This window comes from Copidosoma floridanum, unplaced genomic scaffold (assembly GCF_036245765.1).
Source record: "Copidosoma floridanum isolate Cflo_tuat_1 unplaced genomic scaffold, Cflo_Japanese_pri ptg000012l, whole genome shotgun sequence".
NCBI classification, from domain to species: domain Eukaryota; kingdom Metazoa; phylum Arthropoda; class Insecta; order Hymenoptera; family Encyrtidae; genus Copidosoma; species Copidosoma floridanum.
Window position 1 is genome coordinate 4,737,903 of NW_028321889.1, and position 19,240 is coordinate 4,757,142.

Here is a 19,240-nt window from a genome sequence, read left to right on the forward strand (position 1 = left end):
TTCAGTGACTCGCAAAAAATAAACGCGTTCGTGTACCTATACAACGAGCTTGGAGCAGTAGGTACGATATACCAGTTAATGCGGCTACCTCGTGCACGCGTGTGACGCAAACGCGACGTATTACCTAATTGCTAAGGGCACGGAAGGATAAAAGCATTGCTGGCTGCTCTTTTTTTTTTTTTTTCCTCATCGAGCTCAGTAAGTATCGCTTCTCACGAGCCGCGATTCATATTTTGTTGTTGCGCGTAATGTGGATTTTCAGTTGTTATTTATTATTATTATGTATTTTTCGATTGGCAATAAACATTATTGAGATAAGATCGCGTGCGATGGTTTTCGAGATGATCAAAGGCACGAGGCAATATAATTTATTTGCATACGCGAACAACAAATCACGCAATAGGCGAACGCGCGCCCAATGCAAATTACACGACACGATTGTCTATACGGCTATTGCGCAATAAGTGCCGTCAAGAAAAATCAAACAAATATCAACGCGAGAGGGAATGGCGTCGCTCTTGAAAAACGAGGCGAGGCACGAGGATCAGCCGTTCGGTTCAACAATAGCTGCCACATTACATTGGGTATTTTGAATAGATATGTGTGTGTATATGTGCATGTGTAGAAAAAACAAAAAAAAAACAAAAAAATATCGAGAGAGCCAGAGGATTGATATAATGGTACAAGTATAGGTATATCCGTCAACGTATTATAAACGCGTCCGCAATGCTATACACCTATACAAATTTTAATACCGAGAGTCGGGAGGAGAGTAGGGGACATTAGGTTGCGTTACATAACGTGTGTGACTTGGACTTTGCATATTACTCCATATACATGTATGTACGTATGTAATACGTACAGCTCGTGCAATGAGAGTGTGCGTCTTGTGTGAGTATAGGGGTTACACGTGCCCGCTGTAAGTAAACGCGAGCGAGAGCAAGTTTTTGCACCCCTTGCACGTGTCTCGTTTCGCGAAGGGGGTAAAAAAAAAAATGTCACGATTATTTCAAGTTTTCCTCGAGCGCGCGCACGAAAAAGTTGAATTAAAACACGCGCGGTACCATAAATGATTTTTACCATCGAGAGATTCTTAAATCACGCCAACAGACGAACAGCATCCGTGTATACAACGAAAGAGTCGCGCCTTTCTCCCGCAACTTTTGCGTTCCAACAATACGTATATGTAACAAAATCCATGTCCACCAACCCTTGTGCGCAATGGCCAAGAGTCCACAGCTCCACTTTATCCCGCGAAAGCGCGTAGAGAGGACTGACCCTGTGCGCAGAAATATGGAGAGTATAGGGCACGCAGCTCCTTTGCACGCAACGAGGAAAAAAAAAAAAAAAAAATCAATGCGTCCCCGCGCGACCAAGTTAAGATTCCTCTCGAGTGTGCTGCACGCGCGCGCGCGCCCCCCTACGTCACCGTTGTCGTCCCATACATGCAACTCTTTGCTATACACCCCCATCAACCCCACACCAGCCCCTTGTGATGTATACGCGAGTGTGCGCATATATACCTACTGCCCACATGTTGTGTACCTAGAATCTCGTCGCTCGTGAATTACCAATTTCGTTTTCTTCCCTGTTTTATATATTATAATATACACGCACCACCTCCGATTGGTGAGTTCTTGTCTACGTGTATGCTAACAATTATTTTGTCCACCCTCTCTCTCTCTCTCTCTCTGTTGCGCTGTAGCTCCGTCATTTCCTCCCTTCGCATGGATATACAGACGATTCGATTCGTAGGAGAAACGAGTCGATGTACGAACAATGTGGTCAGGGTTTTTTTTCTTCTTATTATTATTCTTTTCCTGCACAGCTTCTTTGACTATATGGTATGATACGCTAAACCGACACCCTATATATATACCGTATATAATATACACACAATCGCATTTCTCGCAACGGAGGAACGTGCGTACGTGTGCAATATTATACATGTACATCACCAACAGCACTCCATCGTTTATGACGGCGTAATTTTTAACAAGGTAATTTCCGGGCTTCTCCGAGAGTTATAAGCCCTAAATGGCCACTGGCACACTGTACACTCGCATACATATACACGACACTACACGTAGCTATGCCTATGCGCGTGTGTATTTATGTGCATGTGTAGCAGTAGGAACAGTAGCGGCAACAGCATGGGAGCTCCTGTTTTTATGGGGGCAAGCCGAGCGAGAGTAAAGACAAAAAACGAGTGAGAAGAGGGAGGGGAAGACAAAAAAAAAAAAAAAAAAAAGGGAGAGAAACAAAACGTAAAGCACAGAAACAACACTCGCCCTGGCATCTGGCCTATTATACAGTGATGAAATAAATTTCTGGAAAACGACGTATGCCGCTTTTACTCCCGACGAGCATCGAGTGTATAATGTATATGCGTGTTACAATAGCGTCAGTACGTCCTGTTTATACATACATTTATATGGATGTTATTTGTGCGAGTGAGTATAACGTGGTGAAAAAAATTTCCAAATCTACTTAGCTTCGTTATAATTTGTACGCCCGATGGCTATTTTTGACACTTTTTGCTTTAGCTAAAGAGTATTTCATAATTTATTATTAACGTTTTGGAATTTCATTGGTTCACATGTAGGTATGACAAGCGTGAAAAAAGGTGCAATTATCCTCTTTTTGTATTACACCCTGTATATTAGTAATTAAGGGTCATCGATAATATATATCCTCGGTAGTATAGTGGTTAGTATCTCCGCCTGTCGCGTGGAGGACCGGGGTTCGATTCCCCGCCGGGGAGAATTTTTTTTTTCTACATGCTCGTAAAATGTATTAATTTCTATATTAAGCAATTATTTAACAGTTAAAACAAGCAGTCGTATAGAGCTTGGTTTTTTAAAATTATTTATTATTGTTTAAATAAATTACATTGCTTGGAAATCTGAGTTGAGCTCTTTTTCGTTTGATGCCGCATAAAGACAATACTCCGTAAAACATTTCTACGTTAGTTTCAAATATAACATTTTTTTTAATCATCCTACAGGTAAGTAGCGAACGAATGAGTCGGGATGATTTTTACACTGTAAATTTATGTTCCTTTCACGAAATAAAAAGGCTTCAATCACGCGACAGAACTGCAACGCAATGCAATACCTACACTCGACTCCACACAAATACATATTATATGAGCAAAAGCTAAAAATTAAGCTCGGGTCTACTACGTCAGCCAATATACCGATGATCCTACCGTTCCCAAACTACACTACAGCGCAACGAGCATGTAAAACTCGGCTCGACTCGGCTGCCTGGAGTATCCGAGAGTAAGTAAGTATAAACACACCCATCAGCAAGAGCAGAGACAAACAACAAGAGTATATCAAATGAATTGTACATCGGTATATATAAATACATACACAACGAAGGGGAGCGTCGTTGTATACCTACTTCGCGACGTGGCATCGATCGCAATTAAAGTCGACGACGACAACGAAAGCGTGGGAGTGATGTCTATAAAGCGGAGAGAACCGGTGAAGATGTATCGATAGGTATACCTATGTATTGGGGGAAAGGTGCCCTCATACGTGTAACACATGCGCTTTTTTTTTTTTTTTTTTTTTTTTTTTTTTTCTTCTCCGTTCGTCATTTACAAAACGTTTTTCGTACGGGTCAAGATTAACTTTTTTCCTCGAATCGAAGCTAGCTTCGGCCGGAAAAACGCGTGACGCCTGACGGTAATTCGAGACACGAAAAACGAACGAGGAGACAATAAGCGACTTGTAAATTACACGGGCGACATATCAGGGTTACGCATATTATACCTATAGCACAGGGAGCAGAGATGGGGGGGTCGTGCGTGCCCTTGACGTGTGAGTATGTATATATATATAATATCCGGTTCACTCGTCACCACAACTCACCCCTCGGTGTGCCTTTTCTCTTTTCCTCGTGGCGTTAGTGAAAGAAAATTTCCCCACCCCTAAAGCCGAATATGGTATTTACCTACACACGTGCGCGTTTAGGGCCACCCCCGCTCCGATTATACACGTATACGAAAGTCGCGAGCTTTGGGGTTCGAGATGTTGACCGGGGTCGGAACTATTGCCACAGCTGACTGACTGTATAGCTCTTCGGCTCGTATGTGGAGCGAAAAATTCCTGATGTAGCGTGTGCGATGCCCTCGTCCCTCCTATAGGTGTTGTTTGAGGAAAATATAATCGACTCCCGGTTTACTTACTGGGACAAGAGCACAATGCACGGGAGGTGGGGGGCGGGATCAAGCAACCGGGAAGGAAGAGGAGGAGGGTAAATAATATATTAGGTACCGAAACCAGTTTTGTCATTTTTGCGCTCGATTCCGGCTGTGCAGGACCATTCCCCTCCTCCCGTTTTCTCGTTCAGCCCCCCCCCTTTTAGGGTGAAGGGAGAAAACCCCATGTGGAGGTATACGTGCGTCGAGGGAAAAAATTTCTTCAACGCGGACCGAATCGAGAAATCTGTGTCTGTCTGGACTCTGATGCACGAGAAACTCGCCGTAGTGGACTGATGTGAATGCAATAAGGAAGGGCTGCAAAACTCCTGGACCTTTATGTACAATTAAGCCATTTGGAAAGTTACATCCGCACCGTATAGAGGCCTATAGGGTCAACATGGTCACGATGGTCCATTGTTGCGTCACTTTTACTGCAGCTCCTAATTGTTTTATTCGCTCGATGGTGCAAGGGTAGGTAGACCAAGTGATTAAATTCAACTCGCTATTTGAGCTGGCAAACAAAAACAAAGAAAAAAAGTCGAGTTCTGTCTCTCCGCCGCGAGGGTGCAGGCAATAAAAATACAAAAAGATTCCGCTGCACGATTAATAACGATAGAAAAAGAGGAGGGGGGAGGGGGTGATCGGATCGAATCAACGATTGCGTGAGCTTTTACCGCACAGGGAAAAGCACTTTTTTTTTCTTCTTGCTCCAATTGGCTTCTCGAAACGCAACAGTATAATAAGCAACGTGGAGAACAATGAGGGGTTAATTTACAGCATTTTTCCTTGGGCCGCGAAAGCAGCAGCTCCTTTCAGCGAGCCAATTAAAAGTTTTGCAAAACGAAAGGGCGCCCCGAGAAGCTAAAGAAATAAAGAAAAGGGTAGAGAGAGAGAGAGAGAGAGAGAAAGGCGAGTAGCCTGGCTCTTGTACCTATATACGTATAGGAAGCGGCGAAGGAACTCTTGCCCGAACTTGGCGCGCCTCTCCGCCCTCTTTTGGTCCCCTTTAATTTATGATAAAGTCAGTCAGTTAGAATTTCAAGAAAGTAGGAGGTGTACAGTCGAGCGTAAACGCTGATGCGACGACGACTGCGACTATGGTAAGTATATACACGGCGACGCTGTCTGTACAGCTGCAAAAGAAAGCTATACATATTTTACAACACGATGAAGCTGAATTACCGATTTTTTTTTTTTTCATTTTAAATAAGATACAAAAGATCAGGAGGTTTATCGATTTTTATTTTTTCCCTCGGTGTTTTCTTAAAGCTGCTATGAAAATGCTGCTACAGAGGAGAGGCTTTCCAGTATAGAAATAATCGTAAACTTACATAAATGGACGAAAAAAAAAAAAGTTTGCTCGATAATTCGATATCGTGACCTTGCAAAGTAAAACAATTTGAAATAAACAATACCTACAATTACGTAAAGACACGAGTTTTATGAAACATTGTGCATATAAACATATAATATGCTTCGATAAACAAAATTAAGACCATTGCCTGCTGCAACGATCCTTTCCAACATTCCGAACAATCATCGAAACACAAAACCAAACATTAACGAAAAACTAAAAAAAAGTAAGACGCAAATAACATACAATAGCCTTTTCTTTTATTCTTTTTTTCTCTGAAAAAAAAAAAAAAAAAAAAAAGCACGAGTGCCACTTGCACTAGTCGACTCTGTGTGTACTTATATTATATACGTATACCTAGATGTATCGTAATACGAGTAGGCAGACAGGTATACGATACGCGAGCGCACATTTTTGCAAGTAGCGTCACGGCAGCCTGTGTCCGTACGCAATAACCCCAGGGGGTGGGTAGGTCGATGAGAGCGACAGCCCTTCGCAAGTTAAACAAGCAAGCCGAGGCGTCACGTAGGCTTGCGTCTAATGCTGTATAACGACAGATGCGATTATCCATGTGCCCACTTGTATACCCTTTCTTCGCCCCATAACACCGTTTTTTTTGTTTTTTGCAATATTTTTTTAATTAAAAAAAGAAAAAATTAAATTCTTGTTCACGAGTTACAGGTTGATGCATTACACGCAGGGAAATAATTGTCAAACATTCACTTTCTCGACAGTTGTGGGTGGTAAAACGTATGCGAGGCATGAAATAAAATAATCATTCATCTGAATTATGGGTTGACGCGTTGGGGGAAAAAAAAAAAATTTTTTTTTGCCTGAATATAATACACCCATCGCCCTTGTAAATCTCTAAAAGAGGCACGAACGCCTCGGTGCAAATATACTACAAGCTATATACCTATAAATGCATTTTTCAGAGTGGCAATTAAATACATATATTTTTACATAAAACACTCACCTGTTTTTTTCCAGCTCGTTATGCGTCGTCCTGCAAACAAACAAACAATACAATTATTGCAAGTACAATATTTCGTTTAAAAAGTTTCTTTTTTTTTTTTTCAACATGTTTTTGGAGGTAAATATAATATATGTATACTTTTTTAATTATATAACTTGCTAGAGTATTAACGAAGATTTTGCTGTCTTATTAATTATGTATATACTGTTCAAGTGGTTGACTTTGCACAACACTTTCAACGTAGCCGAGGTTCACGATGAAAATTTTAATGCACCCGCTGCATTTATTATTCACGAGTTTCAATTTATTATTTCAAGTTTCCCGAATGAGTAATGGGGCCATAATAATTGTGAAACTTTTTTTTCCTTGATAACTAAATCAATTTTTTTACACGAAACACTAATTAAAAAATGAGGAAAAAATGTTTCAACATTGCTGTTACACGTAGCAACCGGTGTCAAACTCCCAACAAAGTGAAATGACAAAAAAATCTACAATTCATCCCCGTGTGCATTTTCGCACGAGACATATTTGTGTGATTCACACAATCGCGCGTCATTCAAAAAAATCCGAGCACACATTATTATATACGTTCGTCACTCGCAAACAATGAATATTTCTTGAGCAAACTCATACACGCACGGCAACTGTAACCCTCACAAAGTACCGTAACAGGGTTCCTGTAAGCCTCGCAATGTAAAAAAAAAAAAAAAAAAAAAATCATCTCGATGGCAAGAACCATCATCCAAGCTCTTAAACAATATGACCCTCGAAGAATCGCTCGAGCGTAGTATACGACATTTGGACCTAAAACCCATGTACTTAGTCGCCAGTAAGTATATACTCGGTAGCTTTCAATCTAGCACGCGTGTGATTGTGCGCTTTCTCAACTCGCACCTATATAAATATATAGTCCCAAAAGCAAAATCGATAACGTGTATAATTGGCTGCATCGTGTCGACGACGACGACGACGCAATGCAGTGCAACGCTCGCAGTGTAAGTAAGTAGCACAATACAGGCTCTCGCAGCGCAAACGCATTGTCAGGGCCGTCGGGGCGCTGTTACTGACCGGACCATCATCAGGGAGTGCATGTGAGCTCATGTAGCCCATATATATATATATATATAATATACGTATACGTGTATACACATGCGTACATGTAACAGCTGCGCGCACGTGACTGTCAACGTGTGACAGTAATCGCTCGTCGGTCAACCGACGACAAAGAGAAATTGGATACAGAAACGCTATACGCTCGAGAGGGGTGGCCTCCGCAGGGGGAAGAGGGTAGTGTATACATATACATATATACACGAGTCAAGCTCTTTTCTATATATACCATCACTTCTGTATAAATATATAGACATACGTGCGTGAGTTTATGAGGGTACGAAATAACTCTCATAGACGCATGCTCTCTGCAACCCCCTATAACCCCTATGTCGTATTTTGTCTTTTGTCTCTCTCTCTCTTTTTCCATAACTAGAGTCGGTGCACATGTACGTATGTGCGTATATATTTTTCTACGCGTACAGAAATGCGCCAAATTTATGGGACGGCAAATGCTATTGACAGTCTTTTCGGTATGTCGCGCGTTTTTTTTTTTTTATTTTATTTTTTTTTTGTCCTACCGCTACTTCTGCGAGCGAAATTGAACAGTACAGTTTAGTATACGTGTATTTATACTTTATTTATCGCACATATACACAACCTGTACGTAACTTCTTTCTCCATTTTTCTTTCCCTCGGCTTTTTTTTCGTGATTGACGCGTACAGTATTATTGGCGGTGTCAACTCGGCTGCGGCGTACCATTGCTAAATTTGCGACTGCGGCTGGGATTAATTTTTTAGGGCATCGTTTAAGAACAAACACGCGAGAAATGCCATGTACATACTTTTGCTATACCTTTGCGCGATCATTGAGTCACATTTATAGGAAAGCACGTACAGGTATGCCAATATTTTTTTATTTTTTGTATGAACCTTCGTTTTTTGTTTTTTTTTTTTGCATGAAATCCTCGATAACATCTCGTGTAAAGCGCGTAAATTTTGTTTTCATTTTTAAAGAGTATGATTTAGTTTTATAGTTTTATTGCTGAAATTTCTACCATATACTACTTACTAGGCAAACGATACATGAACTTTAATTTTGAAAATGCATTGGAAAAAGAATTCTATAAAAAAGCCTTCATTGAAAAAACCAAAAATTAAAAATACCAGACTTGACTTTTAGACTATACACGTTATCCTTACGTACGAAATTTGACTTTAAATTATTTTTTTTTAATGTTCTACAGACTCCCCTAAATCAACATGTATAGGTAAAAAGGAGACACAAGCTAAACCCATAAAAAATAAAAAAATCGCCAAATATGACTCGGTGCAATCTCTAATCATTGATCAGCGAAATTTAATGAAAAGTAATTTTTTTGGTCTTAAACCCTCCAATAAATTAATTAAACCTCTCTCGTCCAGTGCACCGCGAAGAATTCCCGATTCCGCTCGACTATCACGTCCCAGCCCGAGGCATTCCCATGCTCTCTCCCGCTTATCTTTTATTTCGACTAAATCTCGGCGTCGCGTCTATCTCACGTACGACGGATCCCTCACGTGTTCAACTATCCTGTATATGTACATGCACATATATACCACCGAGGGAGAAAAGCGGCCCCGAGAAATTGCGACCGTCGTCCTCGTCGTCGTGAGCGAGAGCTCGTGCAGTGTACACGTAACTCGTCGCGTATCAACTTCCGCGCTGTGTGGCGTGTATGTATAATATACTATACACAACTACACGAGAAAATAATATATTAGCCCCTCTCACGTGTGCTGTATATACTGAATAACGTCAACTGCTGCCGCTGCGAATATACAGCTGCGCGGTAATTATTATCTTGTTTTTTCCCCTCTGTTATACCCTGTAAATTTTTTCCCACCCGGTACTTTTTGAGAAAAAGATCTTGCTGGTATATAATGTATAAGTCGATCAAAAATTATAACAACACATTTATATACACTAGAAAAAGAAAAGAAAAAAATTAATAAGGAGCAATCAACGTAACGGGATACAATATATCAATGTTCAATGTGTGTTTATTAAAGCATACGCCAAATAAATCTTTGGTGTAGAGGAAGACGAAGAAGTTGAAAGAGGAGCAAGCAAAGATGGAAGAACAATGAGTATATATACATATACATACATGTATTGAGGGGGGAGAGAGAGAGAAAAGACAAAGTGTAAGAAGCCGGCGACGCAACGAAATTTATGGCTCTATTGTTGTTTTTAATCTCCTCTCCGCTACTTGTTAATTACACACGCACACACGCACGTATATCATATACGTATGCACGCGCGCACGTAATAAACACCGTAATGTACCGTGATTTTAATGAGTCGCAATACGTACATAGGCACGGATATTATAGAGGAGAGTCACGCCCGTGCCACTATACAATACGTGCGTTATAAATATATATGTATATTGTGTACTTAATATGCATATAAAATATGAGCATAAGAACGAACAAACATCACTCATATACAGAGACCCGAATTGCTTTTTTTTTTTTTTCTCGCCACACTTTTACTAAGCGTATACGTGTAGCGGCACCGCGGGAGTATGCGATTGCATTAGATGTACCAAACGAGAGGAGGAATTAGAATAGACGAGATTTTTGCATTGGGAAAGGAAAATAGAAGCGAGAGCCTTTATACCTCGCTATACTTACTTATTTCAAATTCAAAGCACAGTCGCCCTCACTACTGCTATGCCAGCATAGGTTTACATACACATACGATACATGCGGTTGAGTTACTGTAAATTACGTGATCGCATTAAAAGCATCGCTTCTATTAAGTATAGAGCTGCTACCGCCCGCGCCAGTTGGGTAAAAAATATTGTTCCCTTGTCTCTTTACTCTTGGGATGGAAATTAGGTATCCCGACTTGAAACCGTTTATGCAGAAAAGTGGAGCTTTTTTTTGTTGCCACAGTTTATTGCCTTCCACGAGTACAAAAAAAAAAGAAAAGAAAAGAAAAGAAAAAAAAGGACAAAGTGCGTGTATACATTAGAGGCTGTAATTTAAGCCAACACTCGCAAATATTCCTACACGTATATTTGTGTGTATCTATGCAGGCCACATACTCTGAGCTTGAGGTTTTTATATAGTTTGAAACTCTCTCGGGTGGCCAACTTGTGTGGAAAAAAAAAAAAAAAAAAAAAAAAAGAAAAGAAAAGAAAACAAGAAAACTTCTTTGTGTGTAAGGGTATAAATAACGATAAGGAATGTTTTTTGCACACGCGATAAATCGCTCGATTTTGCGGGTTTACACACTCACGCAGCTGCCAGTCGTTTTATGAACTTTAATACTCTAGACACAGCATTATGAATCAGCAGCGGCTGACATTGATTTGGAGAAAAAAAAAATTGTTTTTTTTTTTTTTTTATTTATTTAAATACGTATTTACAAACCTGCTTCCTTGGGATTTTTTCGTCTTTGGCCTCTTACTGCCCACCCGTATGTCGTCCGGTATCGGCAACGTTGAAGCATATCCATGTTCGGCTTCTGTAATGCAAAAAAAATTGCATAAGTTCATACATACGTATGTCTAATAAAAAAATTTTAAAAAAAACTTTGATGTAATGTTAAAATTTCTATAGGTTGAGATATCAATATCTAATAACAGAAAAGTTTGTAATGTGGTGGAACAATAAAATACAATGATATTTCACCAATGAATCATTAAAAAAACAAAATTCAGTTATTGAACTACTACAAGGAAGCAAACAAGAAAATTTCCAAGTTATGACTAATATGTGCAAGGTAAATTTGTCAAAATGATTATTGACCAGCGTCATAGCTTCATCGATGAAAAGCATTTTTTTTCATCTAACTTTTGCAGGCCCCTCTAACTTTTCAAGCTTCAGGTTTACGGAATAAGACACGAAAAAGGGGAGCATTAATGACTGTACCGTCGAAACGAAGCTGCGAAACGGTCGTAAAGTACAATCGTCCAGAACTACGTTTAGGAGGACTACAGCTCTTTTTACTTCGCCTTCAATCACGCGAATCTCGCAAAGAAAAAAAACACACACGTGTCACAATATATTTTCGAGAAAAAAAAATTTTTCGCCTCCCAGCGGACAATTTATATTCCGTTCACGGGCGATTAACGCGGTAGCAGGGAGGACACGTCAATATTAAGTGATTCCCTCGTTAAACCGACGGCGCACACTATTTTCGAGAGCCAAGACGACCATGGGGATAAGCACAACAGGTTCTTACGCGTAAAATTAAACTGACCAGCTGCTGAGCGAACAAAAAAACACAAAAAAAAAAAACTTGAAATTACATGCAAAAATATCAAGGGAAAGTGCACGTAAAAAAACGGGGGGAGGGGACAAAAAGAAAAGCAAAGTGTCAAGACAGCGACAAAAAAGGGGAGAGTAGGAAAAAAAAAAAAAAAAAGGTCGGAAGGGTATACGAGGCGTCGAAAATTCACCGACCCTCCCTCTTCTTCTTCTATTTAGCAACGAGAAGACGAAACAACCCATTTTCGTGCCTACTTTGGCCCGCACGCGACGTCGCGGGTGTACAAAAGAGAAGAACGGACAAAGACGAAGCAGAAAAAAAAAATAAAATAACCCCACCGTACGAAGTAGAGGGAAAAGAGAGGAAGGCACGAGGGAGGAACGTGCTTGGAGGCACGTTTTTCGTCCGCCGCGAAATCGCGGGCAACCGATCGCAAATCAGCGCCCGAGCGAGCGACAACGAGGAAGAATATGCTCGAGAGCGAGCTTGAGAAAATAGAGAAAAAAAATAAGAATAGTAATAATCCACTGGGTGGATGAGGGGGGGGGGGACAAGTGCCAAGTCGGCCGAGGGCCTCTCTCTTTTTACGACGAGGAAGAAAGACAGAAGAAAAAAAAAATTGGTTAAATTGGCTCTTGCTACGAGAGCTCGGTCGTGGGGATGAATACATATTTTGTTCGTCTCTCTCTCTCTCATAGGACGTGTATGGTAATTGAAGATATTTTAATTTCAGATTTTTTTTATCCCTTCAATGCTCGCATTTATGAATATATATCTATACTTTTTTTTTTTTTTTTTTTTTTTTTCATCACATCAAGATCAAAGTATAACGACAGATTGCTAATTATAATGTTATTCGCGGAAACATATTTATAAGCAAAGGAGAGATAGATAGAGACATCGTGGGTATTTTGCGCAACGAGTGATTATATTTGTCTAAAGTTAGCGTAACCAAGCGAGAGAGAGAGAGAGAGTGACTCGAGACACACTTGCATAAGAATCGATAGCGCGGAGGCGCTTCTAGAATGCGAGTGGAGACGATAATGTTAAACTTTTGCGAAACGTGTACCCATACACGCCTGACTGGTGTGCAAATAATGCACAGACGGAGAGCAGTGAAAAAAAAAAAAAAAAAAAAAAAAAAAGATTATTTAAATGTCCCTGGCGTCTGCCCTGGCGTACATATACTAAATATAAAAGCTCAGATCGAATCTCGCGCTATGTGGCATAAAAGCAAACTGGAATAGATTCCCTCCCACCCCCCCATTCACGTCCGTGACATTAAGTACCCACGCAGGAGCCATATTCAACCTTTTTTTTTTTTTTTCCTCTCTCTCCTTGTTCTCTCTGACGTAACAGTAAGAGAAAAAAAAGGGGGGACTCATCTCGCAGAAAAAAAAGCGCATCGATTATTCAGCAACATCCAACTTCTCGGTTCCGCGGTATATGGTAGCGAGAGATTACGTTTATAGTGCGGTCGGGGAGAGAAACTCAAAGTAGAAAGTACCGTACGATATGCGTATATTATACACGTGCGTGTACACCATTACGGTCTCGGAGTACATATAGTATACATATAATATGCTAAAAAAAAAAAAATAAAAAAGGTAAAGTGAGGGAGGAAGAACAAAGGCGCGACGCGCTTCCACGGAAAACACGACAGTAACGGGAAGGGGGGCAGGGGAGAAAGAGACCCGCGCTCTTCGGCTATATGTACCGCTTTATACTTATACTTTTGCGCAAAAAAAAAAAAAAAAAAAAAAGTCAGCGAAATTGCTAGTTCGGAACGTAGTATAGTCGTAATGAACGGAGCTACGATGCCACGGCATAGCAACACGAGAGCCACGTGGTATATGGACGTACAAAAGGCGAATTAACGTGCCTCGCGTTTTTCAGGAGGCCAATTATATATTTGGCTACTGTGCGACGCGTCGCAGGTATGTACTAAAGGACACGCCACTTTTTTAAAAGAACAACAGAAAATGAGGCGAAAGATAAAGCAAAAATGTCGTCGAAAACATACCATCACCCTTAGGATACTTACATGTGATGACTGATAAACGGAATTTAAATAAAACCGGCAATTTAGCCACGCGATAGACACACAGAGTTCTAATGCCCGTGAATTTGCGAAGCTTAAAGCGAATAAAAACGGGTAATTTATCCGTATACGACGTGCACACGTCAGTCGCGCTCTGTTAATAATTACACGCTCGTATGCCACGGACACGCACATTTTTCCTTTTATTTTCGCAATCGATCAAACGTGGCTGCGCAATGTGCACTCAATATATAAGTCAAATTTTTTTTTTTTTCCCCCTCATATAGGTATAAGTACTCGCGAGAATGAACATACATCCAAATATACAATAATATTATAACACCAAAGTGACGCATTTAATGTTGTAGGCACGGCGATGTCACACACGTTACATGATATTGCGAAACGTCTGCCCGTATTTATATTACTATAAGTATTGCGGGGAGATTTAACGCGAGCATTGTATATATATATATATTCAATAACCTTGGGAGAAGAGTTGCTGCCTCGGGACTTTAGCGGGGGCTGTATACGACGTCATGTACGTGTTTTTAATTAATTCAGATTTTATAGTCTGTGCCTCGGTCTGCGCGAGCACACGTGCGTGCCTATGTCAGAAACGGGTCACTCGCGGACATTTAAAACGTGTCGGGGATTTTTTCTTTTGCCCCCACCCCCCCCATACCGCCGAATCTTCCTTTTCTGTATATTATAACGTAACACATTCGAGGCTATTATTTCTCAAATGTATTTTCTACGGAGGCCGAAAACTCCTGCAATGGGTGTTAACATCAAATCTACGATGATGACTGGCTTCGCTACTTCAAGCGGAAGGATATAATTATTTGTATTTTGCATCTACGATCGGAAAGTGCAGGTATTAAAGGTTCATCAACCAGGGGTGTTTGGACGAGGCGTCGATGCAAAATGTAAGTTTTTTCTGTCTCTCTCTCTTTACTTTCCAAGTTTTTAAGTCATGGTTACGACGAATCTAAAAAGCTCAAAACGAGAGAAACGTACATGAGTAAGGAGGGTCAAAAGAGAGAAAGGCAAGTCGAGGCGGCGAGCATAATATTAATATGTATACGTGTACAGATACAACATGCACGTGAAGTATAAAGTATGAAGCATCGAGAGAAAGAGTTGAAGAAAGAGAGGAGGAGGTGGGGAGTCGCAGGCGTTCAAAACAACAACAACAGCAGAGCTGCTGCTGTGTGTGTGTGTGTGTACTGTAAAGCACTCGGTTCTCTCTCTCTCTCTCTCTCTCTTTCTCGTCCCATCCACCACCGCCACCTTCGGCTCGGCCGCTTCTTCCTCCTCTGCATGACCGTAATCGCGGCGCGGCGAGTGCGTCGACCTTGAACATCTCCCGGAGAATACCCACAACTATGCCTCTTTTCTCGCTCGCGTGTTCTGTTATTATTATCATGATTATCATGGTTATATTATTATTCTCCTCTGGGATGCATCCTCGCGCGTACTCATTATGATAGTGTACGTACTATATATATATGCATTTCCCTCAGAGATGAGTAGAGTAGTCTACTCATCTCTGCTTCCCTTGTTTGATGATACGAAAATAGAGGCCCAAGAAGAAAAGGGAGAAGCATCGTCTTTTCCTCTCTTGCTCCTTGATTTCGTTTTTATCTCTGCCACCGCCTCTTTTGCATCATCTCCTCCCACTCTGGTGCTATTCGTCTCTCTCTCTCTCTCTCTTTTATGTGTCTGTTGTTTTGTCGAGAGAGCGACGAGCCTCCTCGACCCCTTGCTTTCTTTTTTTCTTTTTTTTTTTTTTTTTTTTTTTTTTTTTTTCTGACGGACAGCGCGTTTTATTCTCAACAAGTTCGACGGGCTTTTTTTTCTTTTCGGTCAATGCATGCTTGCGGGTTGGAAATGAAAAGCAACAACAACAACAACAACAACAAAAATACAAATGTTTTGCAGATTCTTTCAACTTTAATCCTGTTAAATATAGGAGCGTAAAAATACCTACTCGCGATGATGTGTGTATCAAAACAAAAAACCTCTTTGCATTGTTTCGACAATAAAATTGTCAAGTAAGTATAAGAGCTTTTGTCAAAGAAGAGCACATTGAATCGTAAAAAGAGATTTTGTTGCCGTCATCCTGAGAAAAAAAAAAAAAAAAAAAAAAAAAAAAAAACTTAATATCTTACGTACTCTACATCGTAAAACATTGCTCCATATAACACACAAATATCGAATCAAAATCGGTGATGCAGCGCAATTAGAGAGTGAATTTCCAGCTCCTTGCGTCTCGCTTCGCTCGTTTTTCCAACTTGGAACTCTCTGTACGTCTACATTATATACGTGTGTGTACCTACTTATGTACACCTACGGCACATGTAAGCGAATGATGTACGGTTTCCTCAAAACTTTTATTTACGCAACGGAAAGCCCGAACGGTCACGCTTACTGGTGCTCTGCTGCTACTGCTTACTCGTACACTCTATATAGGTAGGTATACACATGCATAGCGTTGGTATATGTAATACCGTCCCGCTCCGGAGTTGTTGTGTGCAACAGAGCGCACATGTGTGGCTTCTGGGACTCGCGCCGCTTTCGCTCGACAAAAAGCTGCTTGAGAAATTGTTGACGTGGCCCAGAATACGCGCGCGAGTATTAGGCATACTTGCGCGGGTGTCAAAATAACTCTGGGCGCAAGTTCAAACGACGGATCGCAGGACGATTGCGGCTCAACGAGAGCGAAAGAGACAATTACAACAATGTGCGACTAGTGCACATAGATTATTGGAAATTTACAATTAAATCGATAATAATAATCCACGGAATAGTGCACGTACCAGGTCGCTGTCTATTGCAGCCAATTGCAATTGTATCTTCGTTGGATGGGACAGTAAAATAAAAAAAATAAATAACAAAACAAGCTCTGGAAGATATATATGATGATACGAGCAATTGGTTTAAATTTTCTTTCTTTTTTTTTTTTTTTTTTTTTTTTCACTTTTTATGAGTGTCATTAAAATTGCCCCTTTAAAGAAAAACAAAAAAACAAATGACGACTTTAATTTTGTTTGGGTCTTTACGGATTTTAATGACCCTGAAGTACGATAACTGCCTCCCGGTCTATTTTAGTGCTATTAATCTATAAAAGAGTTACAATAATCACCTATTAATCCCCAAGAAAGCCTTGAAATCATATTTTTAAATCGTATCACTTGGTATGTTATTTTTTTGGAACGACTGAAAAAACGGTTTGTATACAAAATCGAGTTGATGTGTTGTTAATTAAATTTTAATGAAACGACAACGATACGATGGAAAAGCAATTGTACTTTGTCGTGTACTTCCTCTCGTATTTTTAGTTGCTCCATTGATAAGATGTTAGTAAAACAATAATAATTTTTAATAAGGTAAAAAACGTTTTTCCCCCTTCTCACTTCGATTCCATGCAAAGTAGAAAGAAAAAATAATAATAATAATAATAAAATTGCACTTGAACACGAAAATAAATCAAAGGTGAAGAATTCCGCGATACAATACAAATGCACCAAAGTGAACATTTGAAACACTGACTATGCCTCTTTAAAATCAATGGAGATGGGAGAAGAACCTCCTACTTTTGGGGGGTTGTGAAGAAGCAATTTTGTAATTTCAAATCAGCATCTCAATACGTTTACGTGAATCATCGCGCGGAGAAACAAAACCAACGTGAAATAAAAAATATTTTTCAGCAGTGGTATATGATCGATGAAAATTAAGCCTCGAATAAAAAAAAGCACTGAATTTTGTAACTAATGAATAAAGAACATAATACACACACATACAAAGTTTCCTATACAGTGAAGAAGCAAAAAAGCTCGATCGACCGATTCCTCACATCTCGTCCGACACATGTTCAGCCGACAAACTGTACACAGCTGCACGTGCGAGACAAGGGGGTGTATAATACACACGCGAAGAAAGGGGGTGGAAAAAAACGAACCGTAAGCATAATATAAACACACGCTCGATCCGGCCTAAGTATATATATACGGAAAATAAGCAGTCGAAGAAAAAGAAGGCGGCGTGCAGTGCATGCAACGCTCACAGTGTAGGTACAAGTGGAGGAATAAAATGAGATCATCGCGTTTCGGGGACACGCGCACTTTCTCGCGTGCACGTACATACACACGTGTTGTGCGATGGCACACATCAGCCGCGTCGTCCGAATGGCGCGAGGGAATTTTCGCATGTGCGTGCAGTGTGTGATGCACAACAACCTACATTGTCGGGACGCCGTCGGGTAGATTGTTTGCAAGAAAGTGCCGAAGCTTAAGAGATAAGAGAACCGGGCCTCTTTTTTTGGTGATAATCTGGTATTTACGCATGTATTATCGGCCCTTGATGTAGCCGAGAGCTGAGGAGATTATACGCAATCTTTCTTTCGTTCTTGATGGTTTGATAAATTTCGTCTTGGCGATAAGTGCATCATCCGCACGATTGACTCGGCACTCGAAATATACAAGACATTCGTGCGTGAGCTATTTGGGTAATGTGTATGACTAAATTTCACTCGTCCTAATAAATTTCGGCAAAACTACGTAGCAACAAAAAAAAAAGCCATGTGTCACGCAACTAGACACCTTTTATTTATTTTTTTTTTTCGTCTCCGTCAGGCTTGTATACGTTATTATGTACGCTTCAGTCGCGAAATTACAAGAGTGTCGCACCAAAAATGATAAATATATTTGTTTTCACGCTCTTCTCCGCTACTATCTCTCAATTCGTGTGTGTACATGTGTGCCCATGTACGTCGCTCGTTCGCCGTAGCTGAATTATTAATTCTTATCGTGTGTGCAGTGATTCATTACATTCATATTTTTCCCTCTTTCATTGTCTGTGGCTCTGTGTGTTATATATATATGTACATTCGAGGCGATATCGCGCGATGCTGCTCGTTTTCATATACGTACGTATAAATACCAAAGCGATTTATTGTCATTTTCTCGAGAGAAATGAGACGCGTTTCAGCTATTTTATTCGTATCGCAGAGTTGATTTTCACTCACATTGTTGTAAAAATACACCAACTGTGGATGAGTGTTATCATATCGTTTACGTGGAAAAATAAAAAAAAATCTTGGCAGCTCGAATGAGAATGTGCGCTAATAAATTCCGGTATTTCGCATAAAAACACGAGATAGACCCGAAATTTCAGGCGTTGCACATGTCGTAGACAACAAGCGTAACTGCGGTGACAGCTGCGCGGGGAAAACACAAAACGGAGGAGAAGAAGAGATCCGTTATTATTTTTTTGTTTTGACTATAAAAACGTAATATTGTGCAAAAGTATGATGAATCCGAGCGTACGAGAGTGTC

General features: G+C 40.4%; 1 protein-coding gene and 1 non-coding gene across 5 annotated transcripts in view; one reads left to right on the forward strand and one right to left on the reverse strand.

Moving 5' to 3' along the window:
• The window catches only part of Mxd (MAX dimerization protein), a 266,036-nt gene that overhangs the window by 241,570 nt on the left and 5,226 nt on the right, over positions 1–19,240 (reverse strand). For all 4 annotated transcript variants that reach the window (XM_089590579.1, XM_089590576.1, XM_089590577.1 and 1 more), the window contains exons 3-4: positions 11,020–11,113; positions 6,544–6,573 (exon numbers count right to left, since the gene is read on the reverse strand). In XM_089590579.1, the coding sequence (XP_089446705.1) occupies positions 6,544–6,573; positions 11,020–11,113 (124 nt within the window). The remainder of the gene's footprint in view (positions 1–6,543; positions 6,574–11,019; positions 11,114–19,240) is intronic.
• Positions 2,693–2,764, forward strand: TRNAD-GUC (transfer RNA aspartic acid (anticodon GUC)). Its single transcript has one exon. It is a non-coding gene; the product is annotated as a tRNA-Asp (tRNA).